Source organism: Quercus robur, chromosome 3 (assembly GCF_932294415.1).
Source record: "Quercus robur chromosome 3, dhQueRobu3.1, whole genome shotgun sequence".
Classification (NCBI taxonomy): Eukaryota; Viridiplantae; Streptophyta; class Magnoliopsida; order Fagales; family Fagaceae; genus Quercus; species Quercus robur.
Window position 1 is genome coordinate 62,413,767 of NC_065536.1, and position 17,922 is coordinate 62,431,688.

General features: G+C 31.9%; 1 protein-coding gene and 1 pseudogene across 1 annotated transcript; both read left to right on the forward strand.

Annotated features, from left to right (window-relative positions):
- Positions 1 to 5,330: 5,330 nt before the first annotated feature.
- Positions 5,331 to 7,807, forward strand: LOC126718778 (protein FEZ-like). Its single transcript, XM_050421127.1, has 3 exons — positions 5,331 to 6,022; positions 6,297 to 6,601; positions 6,913 to 7,807. The coding sequence occupies exons 1-3, from the start codon at positions 5,839 to 5,841 to the stop codon at positions 7,636 to 7,638; spliced, it is 1,215 nt and encodes a 404-aa protein (XP_050277084.1). The 5' UTR covers positions 5,331 to 5,838; the 3' UTR covers positions 7,639 to 7,807.
- Positions 7,808 to 15,383: 7,576 nt separating this feature from the next.
- Positions 15,384 to 17,665, forward strand: LOC126719910 (protein FEZ-like; annotated as a pseudogene).
- The last annotated feature ends 257 nt before the right edge of the window (positions 17,666 to 17,922 follow it).

Here is a 17,922-nt window from a genome sequence, read left to right on the forward strand (position 1 = left end):
CTACCAACATTACTCTAAGAAGGCGACATGATTGTCAATAAAGTAACTCCACTTTCTAGTTTCTACACAAACCTCTTCTCCTAAAGCATCAACAGAGTGGAATAATAAGGACCGAAATAGACTGAAGTGCACCCAAATAGACTAAAGTTGATAGAAATGGACTGAAGTGGACCAAATGGGTCAAAATAGACTAAATTGGATGATAGACCGAAGTGGACTGAATGGACCGTAGTGGACTGAAATAGATCAAAGTGGACTAAATGGATCTACTTGGACTGAATGGACCGAAGTGAACCAAAATTGACTGAAGTGCACTAAAATGGACAGAATAGACCAAAGTGGACTGAAATAGTCCAAATTGGACAGAAATTGACTGAATGGGTCGAAGTAGACCGAAATGGACCAAATTGAACCGAAATAGACTAAATGGACTGAATTGGACCGAATGAACCAAAGTGGACCAAGCATGACAATAATAAATAATAAGCTTCATCTTTTAGATATTATATAGAATTAGGAAGTGGTGCTTTAGTCTTTGGTCACTAAATAAAAAAGATTAAAGGCCTTTTAATGGGCCATTAATGCTAAAAAGATATCAAATTTAATATTAAGTTTTAGATTAACCAAAGTTTAATGGAATTTCAAGAATAAGAGGGTCAAAGTAATAACAAATATAAAAATTTGACCAATTTAAGAAAATCATATAAGAAATATGAAAAGTTTGGGGTCATTCTCATCTATATATCTTTGTAAACTTTAACTAAATATAAGTGTTAACAAAATTCTTTTGCTTGAAAAGGTTTGTTTTGTTTTTTAGTTTTCCTTGGGGTTTGGATTTGCATTAGGACTTTAGGAGTGAAAAACGATCTCTAATAATGGACTTAAGCTCTTTAGCAAAATTTGCCATCTCTTTTACATTTTCGTTAACGAGTTTTTTCTCCATCTTAAACTTTGAAAATAGCTTTTAAGTTAAAACTGGAAATTTCAATCTTTAATAAAGGCTTTTTAGAATACTCTATTCTAGTTTTTAATAGAAATAGTGAATTAACAAAAATAGTTATATTTATTGAGTCAATACCCAACCATTTTTAGTGAGAGAGAACCTAATCTTATAACAACATCACTGGAGAGAACCTAATCTTAGAATAACACCACCAACAAAAATCAAATGCCAATGGGTCATTTGGATTATTAGTTTGATCCTTTGGCATTGTGAAGATAATATCTTACGGAGTTGTTGTATGTAGTGGCTTCCTCTTATTGGTTGTGATTTCATAAAATTATTTTTACGACATTGTTAGTTCAGATTTAGATTAACTTATAGTGTATTGTTTTTATGATATATTTTAAGTGGAGGGAGGAGGATTTGAATCTTAAATGTTTCCACTAAAGACATTAAAAAATGATGTTTGTTTGTATTTTTTAATTGGTCATAGCGTAATGTTGTTAAGCTTAAATGTGATTTATTTATGGCCGGGCCTTAGAATAATATTTTTCCTCTTAATCCAATAATATTTGTTCCCTTATAAAGAAGAAAGTCTGAAGTGCAGTGCATGATACTAGGTACGTTAGACGTTGATTAAAAAAACAAATAGCTAAAATCCAAATTAACCTATAGAGTTTGTGGTTTTTTTTTTTTTTTTTTTTTTTTTTTTTTTTTTTAATTTTACACCCTAAAATTTTATAATTTGGATTTTATTCTTTAAAGTTATATTTCGTTTGCATTAGTAACCTTTTTATTTATATTTTTTGTTAAGTGCTACATAAGTTTGTTATGCATGTTTAGTTAATTCAATAAAATAATGTTACGTCATTTTTATTATGTTACATTATTTTTTCTGTTTTGTTTTGAGTTTATGGTGTGTGTATATGTTTTTTTTTCAAAAAAAATTTATTCTAATTATTTAAATTTTTTTTAGAGTACAAAAATGATGTGATATGATATTATTAGAAAAATTGAACAAGCTTGACAAGTTAATGCGACACTTAACGAATATAAAATTACTCACTATTCAATTAGTTTTGGGGCCATAATCATTACTCACTATAAAATATAGACAAAAATTTGCTGGTGCAAATCAAATATAATATCAAGAAGTAAAACCAAAATTTTAAAATTTCAGGATGTAAAATTTAAATACTCTTAGAATATATAGTTTCATTTTAGCTGCAAAAAAAAGGTGCAAAATGAAAGGTCACAAATAGCGTAGGGTCTATTAATTCCAGGACCCACCACCACCACCACCCTAGCATCTTTGAAGACAAGTTGGGATTAATAATGTGAAGCCATGACATGACATGACTTAAAACGATAATGAGGCACCCACGTCACTGAATTTGATTCAAATTGGGTACCAGCTCGGTTTTATTTACCATATTGAGTGCACTTGCCACCTAGGTGTTTATTTACTGGTTCATGTTCACGTGGACAGAGGTATAGATGCTTGAGCTTGAAGAGTTTGACTCATTTTTAAAAACTTTGGTTACACGTTTGGGAAGCAAACCCTAGGTCAAGAAACAGACAGAAATGGTTCCAACCGAGGGCTAGATTTTGGGAGTTTCACTGATTTTTGAGTCCCAAGTTTGGCATTTGACTCAGTGAGAGCTTGAGTCATTAACTACACAGTACTTCACTCCCTAATTGCTATCCAACCAGTAGACATTGTTAGCAAAGTCTAGTATGAAAAATTGGACCTTGTTAAGTTTAATGAGGGTGGGTTTTGAAAGACAATTCAAAATTAATTTTGTAATAATTTGGTTTACTAAAGCAAGAAATTGAGGAATTCCATAGTTTAGCTTTTCCAAAGTCCACAAAATTAGAGCTATTTGACTTTGGCCTTTTAAAATGTCCAAAAACCCATGTGTTCCTTTCAACACTTTGGGACGTGTAGATAGAGAAAATAATACCAACAATGCTACTATGCTAGGGACACAAAGAATTTATAACTTGTTTAGGTGGAACTTATTAAGAAATATAACTTTTATGTGAAATATAAAAAAGTTGTAAAAAAAAAAAAAGTTAGTTATTATTATTATTTTTTAACTTTTTTTAATAAAAAATATTTTCTAAATTAATATCCTTAGAACATTCATTAAGTTTTCTTAAATTATTATTAACGATCACTTTTAAATGTGAACATCACTAACAATTTTTTATTATACATCAATCACAACATGTGATTTAAATGGTTATGATAAGTGTTTGAGATGGCAATGTTCATACAATATCGCCATAATTTAACTTAAATTCATTCTTTTTGGATACAAATATTAACATAACCACTTTTACAAATTTTAACACTTGCCATATATGTTCTTTACTAAAGCATTTATATATTCCACGTTAACATAGTAATGTAAAATAATTCCCCAAACCCATTAAACTATATTCATTTTCTTGAAAGTGCATATTGATTATATGGATTATGAATGATTGTAGTGATTAAGACTGCAAAGTGGAGATAGAGACGATTCTAAAGGGTTTTTTTTTTTTTTTTTTTTTTTTTTTTTTTTTTTTTTTTCACTTCTAATTTGTGTTACATATATACATATCTTATCTACATACAAATTATATTTTAATACTTCTTTCTGTTATTTCTTATATTGTGTTTTTTTTTTTGGTGGATTTTTTTATTCAACATAAGCCTAAAATAGACGACTTCAATAACCTTGTACCAGAAATGATTATATATGTGACATATGGACATGACTAAAACAAAATCAAAGTCTTAGACTTTAGAGTTTAGACCACAAAGATATTGTGTGAACATTGCTGTCTTCAAACCTCAAGAACGTCGGTGCCAGCCATTCTGTTCATCTAGAAGTGGAGTTAGTGGATTTCTATGAAAGTTTGTGTCTTTATTTTCTTTCATGCATGTTAGCTGGAATCGTACTTAATAAATATTGCTTTTTTTAAAAGTATACGATAACCCTTTCTTGTACTGTTACGTTGCTCGTGGCAATTGCTTATTTTCTTTAAATTTAAGTTCCCTTCCATCTCAAACATGCATGTATTGATCAATAATATATGAGATGGAAAAATATATAAAAGTACAAGAAAGATAGTGACACATAATATAGGCTACAACGTATGAATACATAGATGATTATGAATTAATCCACAGCAAATTAAAACAAGCTGAAATTAATAAGGTTTAAATTCAATCATGAGATATATAATATTCAAAACAAGTTATGATTTTTTTTTTTTGTTGAGTTTCGATTGTTTAAGATTTTTGGATTTTATTGTTTGTGGTAGAATAGATAGTTAAATGATTAAATAAAAAAAATACCCTAACAATTTAATTTCCAGACAGGAGCCTTGTAACTAATTTAGTTAGTAAATTTTTGGTGTTTTTAAAGAAGATATTCAGGATTCAAATACCTCACTCACAACAATCAAATTATCAAAAAAAAAAAAAAATCTTGGGGATAAATAGTAGTTTATTATGGTATTAAAACTTGTGTGGTTTTAGTTTGAGCCTGATCTATGTTGATAACTTAAGTTTATAGAATAAGAGATATCTTATAAGTTTGTAACCCATGTTTTCTGAAATCATAGTACCGAAAAAAAAACATTGAACTTACTCCTGTCTGTCCAAGAAATTTTCTTTACCGAAAAAAAAAAAAAAAACCCCTAAAAGTTGCCGAACTCAACTCACATTGTCAAGAGCAAAATTGTCAAAAGCAAAAGAAATCCTTTTCCCAATAGCCAAGAGGGCTAAAGATTACCCATAAAGTCAATTATTTTACTTGGATATGTTTCAACTACTCTGAAAGATAGGTTAGCTAAGATCCTTCCAAATTGGTCAAACAAGAACTTTTCTTTCTCTATGTTCTAATAAGGGTATGTGGTCCCTTTTAACCTTTAGACTTTAGAGTACTTCCTCATCACACGTTCGTTTGGTGTTATCTACACATTTGATACAGAAATATACAATTGTTTCAATCTGACAAAGTCAGTGGAATAGAAGCTCTGGGGAATGGAATAGAAACGGGATTTTCGGATTCTGAGAAACTTGATACAATACTATAATCCTAAGTGGTGTCATAGGAATTTTATAGTTTGAATATATAAATTTATGAGCTTTGTGTTGGAAGTTGGTTCAAGTCTACGTTTCCAAATAATGGTTCAAACACAAACCACACAATATAAAATTACTTTCTTGGAAGCTTGCTTTGTCTTCATTTGGAGTGTATTTAGCAGAACTTTCATGAAATTAATATGATAATTGGGAAGCTAAACATTGATCCATAATCCCCATAAACTGCAGATTTGGTGTTTCTTGAGATTCCTCAACTTGGATTAAAAAAACCCCTAATGGGGTTTTTCATTAAGGTACAAGTAAGAAATAATACTAGGTCTCTCTTACATATCAAAATCCATTTTCTTTACTTGGGGTTTTCTTGGTACTTGTTTCTTTTTTAAGAGCTTTGTCTTTAGTTTTCTTTGTGAGCCTTCAACGCGATCCTCGCAAAACACACACTCCTTTAAAGTCACCAGAAAAGGCGGCTGATCCTTCGGAGGCAGACCCCTTCACAGGTAGCATATAATGGCTTCAAATTAAGTGAGGTTTGTCCAAGTTGGTGTCTTTGTGTTCTTCTCCCTTTTTAAGTTCATATATTTTAGGGTTTGCTTTGCAGCAAGAAAGTACTTTTCTCTCTTTCTCATTGAGAAGTTGTTCTGGTTTAAGATCTGCAAAGACAACAAGCTAGTTGTCTATTTCAAAGGGGAAAGTTTTACTTTAAAAAAAGAAAATAGATCTTATTCCATATATACTGCTTGTTTAGTTTGTAGAAAGGAAAACTAGGGTTAAGAAATAAGATAACAGGGAAGGTATGGATGAGAGAATTATTGATGGTGATAAACTAGATGAAGTGATGCTACCAGGGTTTCGATTTCATCCAACTGATGAGGAGCTTGTAGGGTTTTATCTGAAGAGAAAAATTCAGCAGCGGCCTCTCTCTATCGAGCTCATCAAGCAGCTTGATATCTATAAATATGATCCATGGGATCTTCCAAGTAAGATAAACTAGTCTTTACTTTTTAGCTTAATTAGGTCACTTTGCAGGAATTTATTTAACTAGATTTCATAAGTGATTTCATTTGGATGAGCTTATTTTCACAAGTTTCTTTTTATTATTGTGTAAAAGTATAACTGTACCATGAAAGGTTTGATTTTTTTTTTAAACTGTATATTCCTGTTTATGATGAAAATAAGCAAATCCAAACAGTTAAAAGTATGACTTTTTAGTAGTGGGGCTAACAGTTTTTGCTGCAAACTTTGTTCATGTAGAGTTTGCCACAACTGGAGAAAAAGAGTGGTATTTCTACTGCCCTAGGGATAGGAAATACAGAAACAGTGCAAGGCCTAATCGGGTAACTGGAGCTGGGTTTTGGAAAGCCACAGGAACTGACAGGCCTATTTACTCCTCTGAAGGTTCCAAGTGCATTGGCTTGAAGAAATCCCTTGTTTTCTACAAAGGTAGAGCTGCCAAAGGTATCAAAACTGACTGGATGATGCATGAGTTTAGGTTACCTTCACTTACTGACCCAACAGCACCACCAAAGAGATTTGTGGACAAAAGCATTCCTGCCAATGTAAAGTGTCTCATAAAACTATACTATTCATTTAGATCTTTGCCTATGTTTTAATGATAATATTATAGACATAATTTTTTCTTTTCCAGTTTGCTAAAGTGACAAGTTATTACGGATTTTTATATAAATCAACTATAAACATAATTTGAGTCCTAAATATCTATGTTAAAAATATCAAAAAGTATTAGTTGACTTAAAAATTATTGGTTCCATTATCATTAAAGGTTGTGAAAAAAGTTATGTCCATAAACTTATTGACATTTCATTGGTATTCTTGTACTAAGATATTCTCTCTTTTTTATAACTTGCAGGACTCATGGGCAATATGCAGGATATTCAAGAAAACTAATTCCACAACCCAAAGAGCTCTCTCTCACTCTTGGGTTTCTCCATCACCAACTGAAACTAACACACTTGATATGCTAGTCAAAGGTCAGCACTGCACTCAGTTTTCTCAGGAGAACATGTCATTGACATCAAAAACCAACTGTTCAGCAGCCACTCATTTCTCTATTAACAATGACATACAACAATTATCTTCCACTACGTTTTCTCCCTTAGATTTTGTGTGCTACAAATCCTTAAATCAATTAGCAGATAAACCTTCTCAACTCACTGGAGACCTTCCCTCTAGCTTCTTGTTTTCACCTCTAGAAACTTCAACACCAACAAAATGCACAGTTGATATTTCTTCCATGCTGTTAAACATGCCCTCTTCAATGCTTGGAGATTTTGGTACTAAGGTCAGTGAGAGTATAGACTATAGTGGGCCACAAGAACATTGCAATGGCTTCTCATTCAGTTTACTTCAAGACATGCAAGGGAACATTGCTAGTGGAGGTGAGCAAGCCAATGCCTTGATGAAGAATCCTAATATGACACATGCTGATGATCATTGGGAGACCGTCCGATCCATTGGATTTCCATTCAGTTTGCCTTCGAATAATGATGCTTGGAAGACAAACTTAGCGTGGGATTCTTCACCATGTCCAAGTGAAATGTCCACAAGTTTTTCTACAACCAAGAGCTATACTTAATGAAAAAGTAGAGATTAATAGTCAAAGGCATTGTTTTCTAGCTTTTAGACTAATTCAGCTAGTTGAAGTTCATTTTGTAGAATCTTTTTGTAGGCTTTTGTAATGTTTAACGAATGAATAGAATGTAATACGACGTTGATTAATTATGGAATTGAAAATTTGACAGCCATATGTAAAGTCCAAATTAAAGAACAAAAACATCCAGACAAACACAGACGCCAAACAATGGCCGGCGAGCCGTGTAACAAGAAAACTAGGAAACCCTTTTTCTCGTATATCTGTACATATAACATTATAAACTTATTTGTGGGTTCCAGTTAGTTTAACTGGTAAAGTTTCTGATAGTTGAATAAGAGATCTGGGGTTCAATTCTCGCCTATATCAAAAAATTGATTAGTGTCTTGGTCTGATGATAAAGAATTATCATCAGGAGCGGACGCCATAGGTTAAAACTATCTCTTAAAAAAAAACATTATAAACCTATTTTAATTTCTTTTTCCCTTTTTGTTGATGGAATAGAAACATATATACTTTTCATTTATTTATAGATCGAATTGAATTTGAATCTAAAATGGTTATTTATTGTCAAGTGTGGTTTTTTATTTTATGTCTAAACAAGATTTGATCTAAAATTTCTTATTTAACAGTAGAAACTTAAGGTTTGACTGAAAACCTAATTAAATTAACGTGTTTGACCAATATTGCTAAGAAATGACCATTCAATATTTAATCCTATTAGTATATATAACTAAAACACCCATGTAAATACGTTAAAAAGACATACATACATACATACATACATATATATATATATATATATTTAATTTGAGATAGAAATTCTACTTTTATCAAATCTTTTTATTTTGTGTGATAATTACAACATACATGCATGTTTTTTATCTAATATATATATATATATATATATATTTTTTTTTTGGGAGATAATTACAATATACAAACATTTTTTTTTGAGATAGAAATCCTACTCTTATCAATATATATATATTTGGAAATAATTACAATAAGCTGCTAACTCCTAAACACTTTGTGCGTGAAGATGTGCCAATTCAAGTACAAGGCTTTTGGCTACTCTTATCAAATCTAAGTGTATATATGTGTAAAATTGTTTCCTAAATATTTGAACCTAGACCCTTATCTCCTCTATCTCATAAGAACCTGTACTTATAGAGTAACCATCACACCAAATGTGCATAGTGGTACAAAAAGCAAACATACATCAAAGCGGGTTGATAAGTAAGATCTGTTGCTGGGTTTGTGTTTTTGTTCTTGCTAGAAATCAGTTTGTGTTTGTGTTTTTGTGTTTGGTTGACAAGAACGGGCAAGAAAATGCTAGAAAATCTGGGCATGTGTTCTTATGTGGATCTATAGTTTAATTTTCTATTCTTGTTTTTTGGGTTTGTGATTTTTGGATTTTAATTTTGTGTTATTAGATCTGGGTTTATATTCATGTTGTTCTTGTTTAAGACACACTTAGACTCAATTAAAGTGATTTTTTGTTTTTATTTCTGTTTTTAATTTTTTTATTTAGTTAAAATTAATAAATTAATTTTTTTAATTTAGATGCTGATGTGGCATTTTTAATGTCAAAATAAATTTATTATTATTATTATTTTAATAGTTCGTCTGCCATGTAGGACTTTGCCATTAGGGCACTAACGGAAATGACTAAAATGAAAGGCGTTTTGCTAAATAGGGACTAAAATCGATGAAAATAAAAAATAGGGACCAAAGTGAGAATCACGTAAAAATGTAGGGATGAAAATATAGTTTTCGCCTCAAAAGAATTCTATGCTTGGAGGAGCATTCTAAGAGGCAGACCTATTATTAATCCGCGTATTATTAAATTGTTGGCTCCCTTTGATATCTCATCCACATGTCACTTCCCAGTCTTACACCGTCAAAGGGAAGCTAAGATCAGTTGTTTGATTGATTTACTTTCTAGGTGCTGGTTGTTTGGAAAAATTGATGCCACCTTCCTACATTTTGCAGCTACAACGGTCAAACAAATGCCACTAAGCTTTGATTACTTGATGAAGGGGGTACAAGTTTTTGCAAGAGGAGAGAGAAAGCAATATTCGTGAATAAAAATTAAGAAGTTCTTTCTAAAAAAAATGGTGAATAATAACTCTAATCATCGAGTCCAAACTCTTGGATGTCAATGATATGACTATCCCTTGTACGTAAATTGAGAGCATTTAACCCAAGGTATGATTGGTATTGTGGCCATGCCATTGCCCAATGAGTTCACCATGATATACTCTCTCTCTCTCTCTTTTTTTTTTTTTTTTTTTTTAATTATTTTTTTTAATTTTAATTTTGTGTGGGGGTAAATCAGATAGATTTATTAGAGAATAAATTCTTTACACAGTTTCAAAGGCTCACAAGTGAAAGATCTAGAAACAGAGACAACTCAAAACCCCTATACCAAAAATAGGAGAGAACACAAAGTGGAATAACTCAAACATGAGACCTAACAACAATAAACGAGTTGATTCTACCTTGGACTTTGACCAACAATGGTTGGTAGTTCTTAAATATTGATTTGGCAAATATAAGAGGAAGTCCCAAATATTAGATGTAAGACGGAATCTACTATTTATTTTTTGGTATTTTTATGCAATTTTCGTTATTTTGGGTTTAGGTTTTTTATTTGCTTGTTTTTCAGTGCTTTTAATGCTTTTAGGTCAAATTTGGTTCCTATTATAGTTAGGTACTAATTTGAATCTTTTTTAGAATATATTTTCTTATTTGTCAAGTTTTACAGAGCCTTTAAATAAGCCGCTAAGTCTGTAAATGTTTATAAGAGATTATTATTAATAAAAATTCAGAATTTTGTCTATTATTTTCTTTGGTAGATTCCAAACCTATCACATTGTGGATTCTAGGAACCCATCGTGGACTCGAGGTTTATTACTAGAAACTAACAGTTTCTTCCATCAAAGAGCGTATCATGTGTACTTTCCTCAAGTTTTTGCGATTAGTTGGTATCAGAGTTTTGACTTACCCTGGGCTGAAGGCTATCCGGCAAGATCATAACCACCACAACGACAACAACGAATAACTTAGCAAGTATTATGTGACGTACAACAAACACTCACAAATATCTTTGTTAGGATGGCATTGTTAAAGCATGGAAACAATGGGATAACTACAACGGAGACGTAACTCATGAGCAACCTATTGGTAAGCAAATTTCATATAGGTCTTATAAAAGAATTGCATGTTGTTTTAATGGTTATTTTTATAAAGAAGATATTCTTGATTGGTTACTTGATCAAGATGATTTATTTGACTTTGAGAATATTAATGATGAGAGAAAAGTTATACTTTCTCTGTATAAACTTAGAGAGTATGCCTTACGTTGGTGGGAACAAGTACAATTTGATAGAATTCGACAAGGTAAAGACAAAATTTGTTCATGGCCAAGGATGAAAATAATACTTGCTAACAAATATTATCCTTCGGATTGTGATGAATTTTTGCCATATAGAATTCAAGATTATTATTGGCCAAGAAATTCATACTTAAATTATTTTGAAGAACCATATATTCCACCATTAAAGGAGGAATTGCATGTTAAAGAATATGTAAAAGTCAAAGAAGAAAATATAGAGATTTATGAGGAATTTCATGAAGACCTTATGATAGAAGAAGATTCTAAAATCAAGATTAATGTGGAGGAGATTAATAAAGATCCTAGTGTAGACATCAAAATTTTTATGATGTATCTGCAACTGTCTAATTGATCATGATCAAGTATTTTTGATCAAATTAATTTCCAATTGATGATGTGAACAATTAGCAAATGAAATCAAGCCACATGGCAACATCAAATGAAGAAGGCCATGTGGCAACTTTAGAAGAAAAGTCTCGTATGGAAAGTTCTTATTAAATGGAAGACTAAATTAACTTTATAATTGATAATTAAATCTCAATAAATGCTGAGAGAAAATTCCAAATTAAAGACCATTGAGTTGTGTATAAATAGGGGCTTCTCGTATGAAAAAAGGAACAAAGACACTTCGAGAGAAAACTTTACTGACAATTTGCCAAAATAAAGATTCATCTCTAAGTCCAAGAGAATTCCATTGTTCATCAAGACTTATTCCTACTTCAAATCAAAGTAGGGATTCTCCTTCAATCCAGTTCGAGATTAAGCCAACGACCCTTGCATCAAATCAAATACGTTCAATTGCTCATTCAACTTGGAGACATTAAGGCACGATTCAAGATCAAGCTTCACAACCTTTTGGATCGTAAAGTTTCTTGGAGATCTAATTAGAGAAGTTTATTGTATTCTTTCATTGTAAAGAGTCACACAAAGGGCTATACTCACATATATTTTATTAATTTCAATTTCGGACTTAGTTCACGGGAAAGCAAGACCTTTATCCACGTGAAAGAAGATTTTAGCTTCCTCAATCTCAATGCTATACATTACAGTTTTAGCATTGGGCTGGAGAGTATTGTTCCATGGTTTTAGCTAGGCATACGGCCCACTTATCATTTGATTTTTTTAGACACTAGACACATTGTCAGCTTGATTGCACAAAAGACATTGTTTTGGACCACAAGCCCACGTTAGTCTTCTTAGTAGAGTCGGTGTTGAAGCTGTCTTCCCTTGCACGCATTTCTTTTTCTTACAATGTTGCAGCCGCAGCCTTTAGGATGCAAGGGTTTCTCGGCAACACCTCTTCTTTGTGTGCTTCTCTTTGTATTTTCTGTGCAAGACACAGAAGTTTCGACGGTGTAGGCCCATTCATCGATTGTCATTTCTTGGTACTACCTTCATTGTCTCGCTTCGCTTCATCTCTAACTACCTTCATGAGTCGGCGCTAAGGCCCAAAGCAAGTTGTGGTGTTCAGCTCTTCTTCTTATGTATTTAAGCACTAATCGTTCTATTGGAGGCGCTACCGTAGTGATAAATCACACGATCACGAAATAGTGTAACAAATTATCAATTTATATTGATTTATATATATATGAGTACAATCCTCTATATGACTCTTTACAATAAAATAATACAATAAACATCTCTGATTCGATTTCCAAGAAACTTTACGATTCGTAGGGCTGTGAAGCTTGATCTTGAATCGTGCCTTAATGTCTCCAAGTTGAATGAGTGGTTGAATGTACTTGATTTGATGCGAGGGTCGTTGGCTTAATCTCGAACTGGATTAAAGGAGAATCCCTAATTTGATTTGAAGAAGTAGGAATAAGTCTTGATGAACAATGAAATTCTCTTGAACTTCGAGATGATTCTATATTTTGACAGAGTGTTAGTAGAGTTTTCTCTTTAAGTGTCTCTGTGTCCCTTTTTTATATGAGAAGCTTTTATTTACAGGCAACTCAATGGTCTTTGATTTGGAATTTTCTCTCAGCATTTATTGAGAGTTAATGCTCAATTACGAATTTAATTTAGTCCTCCATTTAATAAGAACCTTTCATATGAGTCTTTTTTTTTGAAGTTGCCACATGGCCTTCTTCATTTGATTGTGCCACGTGGCTTGATTTCATTTGTTGACTATCCACATCATCAATTATAAATTAATTTGATAAAAAATACTCGATCATGATCAATTGGATGTCTATGGATGCATCATAAAATTTTGGTGTCTACACCTAGTATACATAAAGATCTTCAAGTTGAGATGGTAGAGACCATTAAAGAAGAAATTATAGAGGAAGTTGTCAACGATCTTGATGAAGTCAAGTTAGATGATTACAATGTTTAAGCTCTTATTATTTTGATGGGAAACATTGAAACAAAGTTTATTGATTTTATTGGGGTCGAAAGATTTGATTTAACCATTGACTCTTATTTGGTAAAAATTGTTAATAACATGAAGATCGAGGGACAAGAAGTTCAAATTGCCCAATTGATGACTTTCAAGTTAGGCAGGAAGGCAAAGAAGATGAAGTATTCAAAGTATTTCTTCTTTTGGCACGAAAGATTTAAGATTTCAACCATCAACTCGAGGACGAGTTTGTTTCAAGTGAAGGTGTAAGATGTAGGACAAAATCTACTATTTAATTTAGATATTTTGTGTAATTTTTATTATTTAAGCTTTAGGTTATTTATTTCCTTGTTTTTAGGTGCTTTTAATATTTCTTAGGCCAAATTTAGTTCATTTTATGGTTAGGTATCAATTAGGATTTTTTTAGAATATATTTTCTTTTCTGTCAAGTTTTATAGAGCCTTTAAATAAGCCTTTAAGTCTGTTAACATTTTTCAAAGATTATTATTAATAAAAATTCAAATTTTTTTCTATTGCTTTCTCTGGTGGATTTCAAACCTATTACATTGTGGATTTAAGGAATCCATCATAGATTCGAGGTTTATTATTAGAAATTAAAAGCTTAGTTTCTCTACTATCAAAAATAGTATCTTGTGTACTTTTTTTAAACTTTCGCAACATCAATATCTAAAAGGCAAAGACCCTTCTTTAAATTACAAAGCTTCTAGGATTTGCTTCTAATTACTAGAGGCACAGCACAAAAGAGAAGAAACTTCACTTTTGTTGGAATTTATAGACAAACCAGACACGTACTTGAACTCTTCAAGGCTTCCTATCACTAATTTAATTAAAAGCTTAGGTAAGTTATCTTCAAATCCTTGCAATAAGGGTAAAACTTGAATTGGCTAGGCTCCTGAACCTCCTATTTTCGTTGTTCTTCTTCTAGTGAACACCTCCAGGACAATGAGAAAAAGAGACGGGGAAGTGGCTTCCCTTGTTTATGGCCTTTGCCTCCCTTGAAATACCCAACCATGCGTTTTACACTCAAAGTTTGTGGTTGCTTCTAAATCCACATACCTTAATGTATGTTTAACTGGAAGAGAAAACCTACTCAACCATTATGGTAGGTGATATCAAATAAGGAAAGTTAACTACTGGAAAGTTTAACTGGAATAAAACATCCTACGTGACCATCATGGTAGGTGATACTTTTAATAAGGAAAGTTAACTAGTTGAAAGATGAGACGTGGAACAGTGTAAGGGTTCAAGGAAGCCCATGTATATTATCAAAAGTACTGGGGGCCTTTATTTTAGTCAAGCCCACTCCGAGACACTGCAGTTTGAGTTAATCATGCATAATGTCCAAATTGCTAGCCCGGTTAAAGTGCAGGCCCTGTAGTTCTTTTTGGATTTTATTGAGCAAGTGTAACCCCCTTGATTCTCGTCCTATACAAATTAGTAATTATAGGGAGATATCATGGGCGAGTTCTTAAATAAGTACTTGGCTTAAGTCCAGCCCATCAAGTGTATTGTATTTGTTGGGATGATAACATTAGGCTTAAAATGAACATGTATCCTCTTAACTGGTTTAGTGTAATTAGATACTAGAGTCAAGTTTTTTCCATTAAATAATAGACCAAAAACTAAGATCTCATGGGCTATGTAGACCTAAAAACCATTTTTGATCAATCCTCTAAGGATGCAGGCCCATAAATGTTTGTTACTAAACATGTAAATCTTTATGCATGTAAAATAGTTGGGTAATTTTTTATTTTTATTTTTATTTTTATAATTTTTTATATGTAATGTGTTACATGCACTTATGTTTTTAAAAATGAAAATGTGACTCAAAATCACGTTTTCTGTTTACAAAAACGGTGTACTGTGTAAAATAAACAATGCGTAAAATAGTGCTATTGCTTTTTCTTAATTTCTTGTCACCCAATAAGGCCAAGCTTGCTATGGCACTTTTCCAATCCTATATATATGTTTGCCACAACTGGTAAAAGAGAGTGGTTTTTCTACTGCCGTAGGGACAGGAAATACAGAAATAATGCACATCCTAACCGGGTAACTGGAGCTGGGTTTTGGAAAGCTACAAGAACTGACAGGCCTATTTTCTCCTCTGAAGGTTCCAAGTGAATTGGCCCGAAGAAATCTTTTCTACGAAGGTAGAGCTGCCAAAGGTGTCAAAACTGACTGAATGATGCATGAGTTTAGGTTACCTTCACTTTCTGACCCAGTAGCACCACCAAAGAGATTTGTGGACAAAAGCATTCCTGCCAATTAAAGTGCCTCAAAAAACTGTACTATTCATTTAGATCTTTGCCTATATTTTAATGATAATATTATAGACGACATTTTATTTTTTTTACCAATCGAAAAGGTGACAAGAAGTTTTTAATTTTCATATAAACCCATCATTAATATAATTTGAATACTTGACATATACTTTAAAAATACCAAAAAGTGTCAGTTGATCTAAAAGTTATTGACTCTATTATCATTACTTTATTATTTATTGTTTCTAACTTATTGATTTAAAAGTTGTGTCCATAAATTTATTGCCGTTTCACTGGTATTCTTGTACTAAGATTAAAAAAAAAAAAAAACTTGCGGGACTCGTGGGCAATATCAGGGGCGGCTCTACCCTTTGTTCAGGGGGTTCAAATGAACCCCCTGACTTCACAATATATATATATATATATAAAATATTTTTTTTTGTTAGTTTAATACTTTAATTTATTCTTAAAAATATTATTGCACACCATAACTTAAATCTTATACATTCTTACTATAAGTATTTCCAACTTTAAGAATACAAGTAAGTGTTTGTAAACTGTAGGTTTCACTCTTTATTATAAAGTTAAATTATATGTGTGCGAATATGTTTAATATTAATTGTGTGCATTACTTTTTGTTATAATGTTATTTGTGTGAATTATGATGCTTGTGGATATTTGTGTGTATAGTTTAAATATAATATAACTTTATATAATTTAATAATTAGGAAATTGAGAGGGTTTATTACATGTGTATGTATTGTTATCATGTTATAATAATTTTTTGTTATAAAGTCAGAAAAATTCAAGAAAAAAATTGTAAAGTTAATGATTATTCAAGCATTTAATTGGTTAAGTAGACACGTAGTGTATTATTTTATATTTGAATGAATGTGGTTGTGTGCATCAATAATTAATACAAAGCCAATGAGTTAAGTTTATTCATTTAGTTTAAAATATTTTTTATAAAAACAATGACAGATTAATAGATAATAACAACTGCATAAAAATAAAAATGTTAGACAAACTTAACAAAATTAAATGGTCATAACTATTCACATTGGCAATAAATACTCATAATGAATTATCATGTAACAATTCAAAATTTGAAAACTTGTAGAAGGAAATTGTAAAACTTCATTTTTTTTTTTTGGTTGATAACTTGATATATTCAAGTTCTCTAATTAATAAGAAAATTTAATTTAAGTTTCTTAATGACCCTCCTAAACAAAATTCCTAGAGCCGCCACTAATATATGCAGGATATTCAAGAAAACTAATTCCACAACCCAAAATAGCTCTCTGTCACTCTTGGGTTTCTCCATCACCAACTGAAACTAACACACTTGATATGCTAGTCAAAGGTCCACACTGCACTCAGTTTTCTCAGGAGAACATGTCATTGACGTCAAAAACCAACTGTTCAGCAGCCACTCATTTCTCTATTAACAATGACATACAACAATTATCTTCCACTACGTTTTCTCCCTTAGATTTTGTGTGCTACGAATCCTTAAATCAATTAGCAGATAAACCTTCTCAACTGACTGGAGACCTTCCCTCTAGCATCTTGTTTTCTCCTCTAGAAATTTCAACATCAACAACATGCACAGTTGATATTTCTTCCATGCTGTTAAACATGCACTCTTCAATGCTTGGAGATTTTGGTACTAAGGTCAGCGAGAGTATAGACTATAGTGGGCCACAAGAACTTTGCAATGGCTTCTCATTCAGTTTACTTCAAGACATGCAAGGGAACATTGGTAGTGGAGGTGAGCAAGCCAATGCCTTGATGAAGAATCCTAATCTGACACATGCTGATGATCATTGGGAGACTGTCCGATCCATTGGATTTCCATTCAGTTTGCCTTCGAATAATGATGCTTGGAAGACAAACTTAGTGTGGGATTCTTCACCATGTCCAAGTGAAATGTCCACAAATTTTTCTACAACCAAGAGCTTGTTAGAATTATGGTTAAGTGATTAAAACTCACCATTTTCTAAAAGTTTAAACTTTTGGGACAATCGGTAATTTAACATGGTATCAAAGCAGGAGATCCTAAGTTCAATCCCTATCTTCACTCTACCTCCCATTTAAAATGTTAAATTCTCACTTGTTGGACCCCCACTTATTAAGGGGAAGTTTAGGCCCACAAGTGAGGGGGAGTGTTAGAATTATAGTTAAGTGATTAAAACTCATCATTTCCTAAAAGTTTAAGCTTTTGAGACAATCTGTAATTTAAC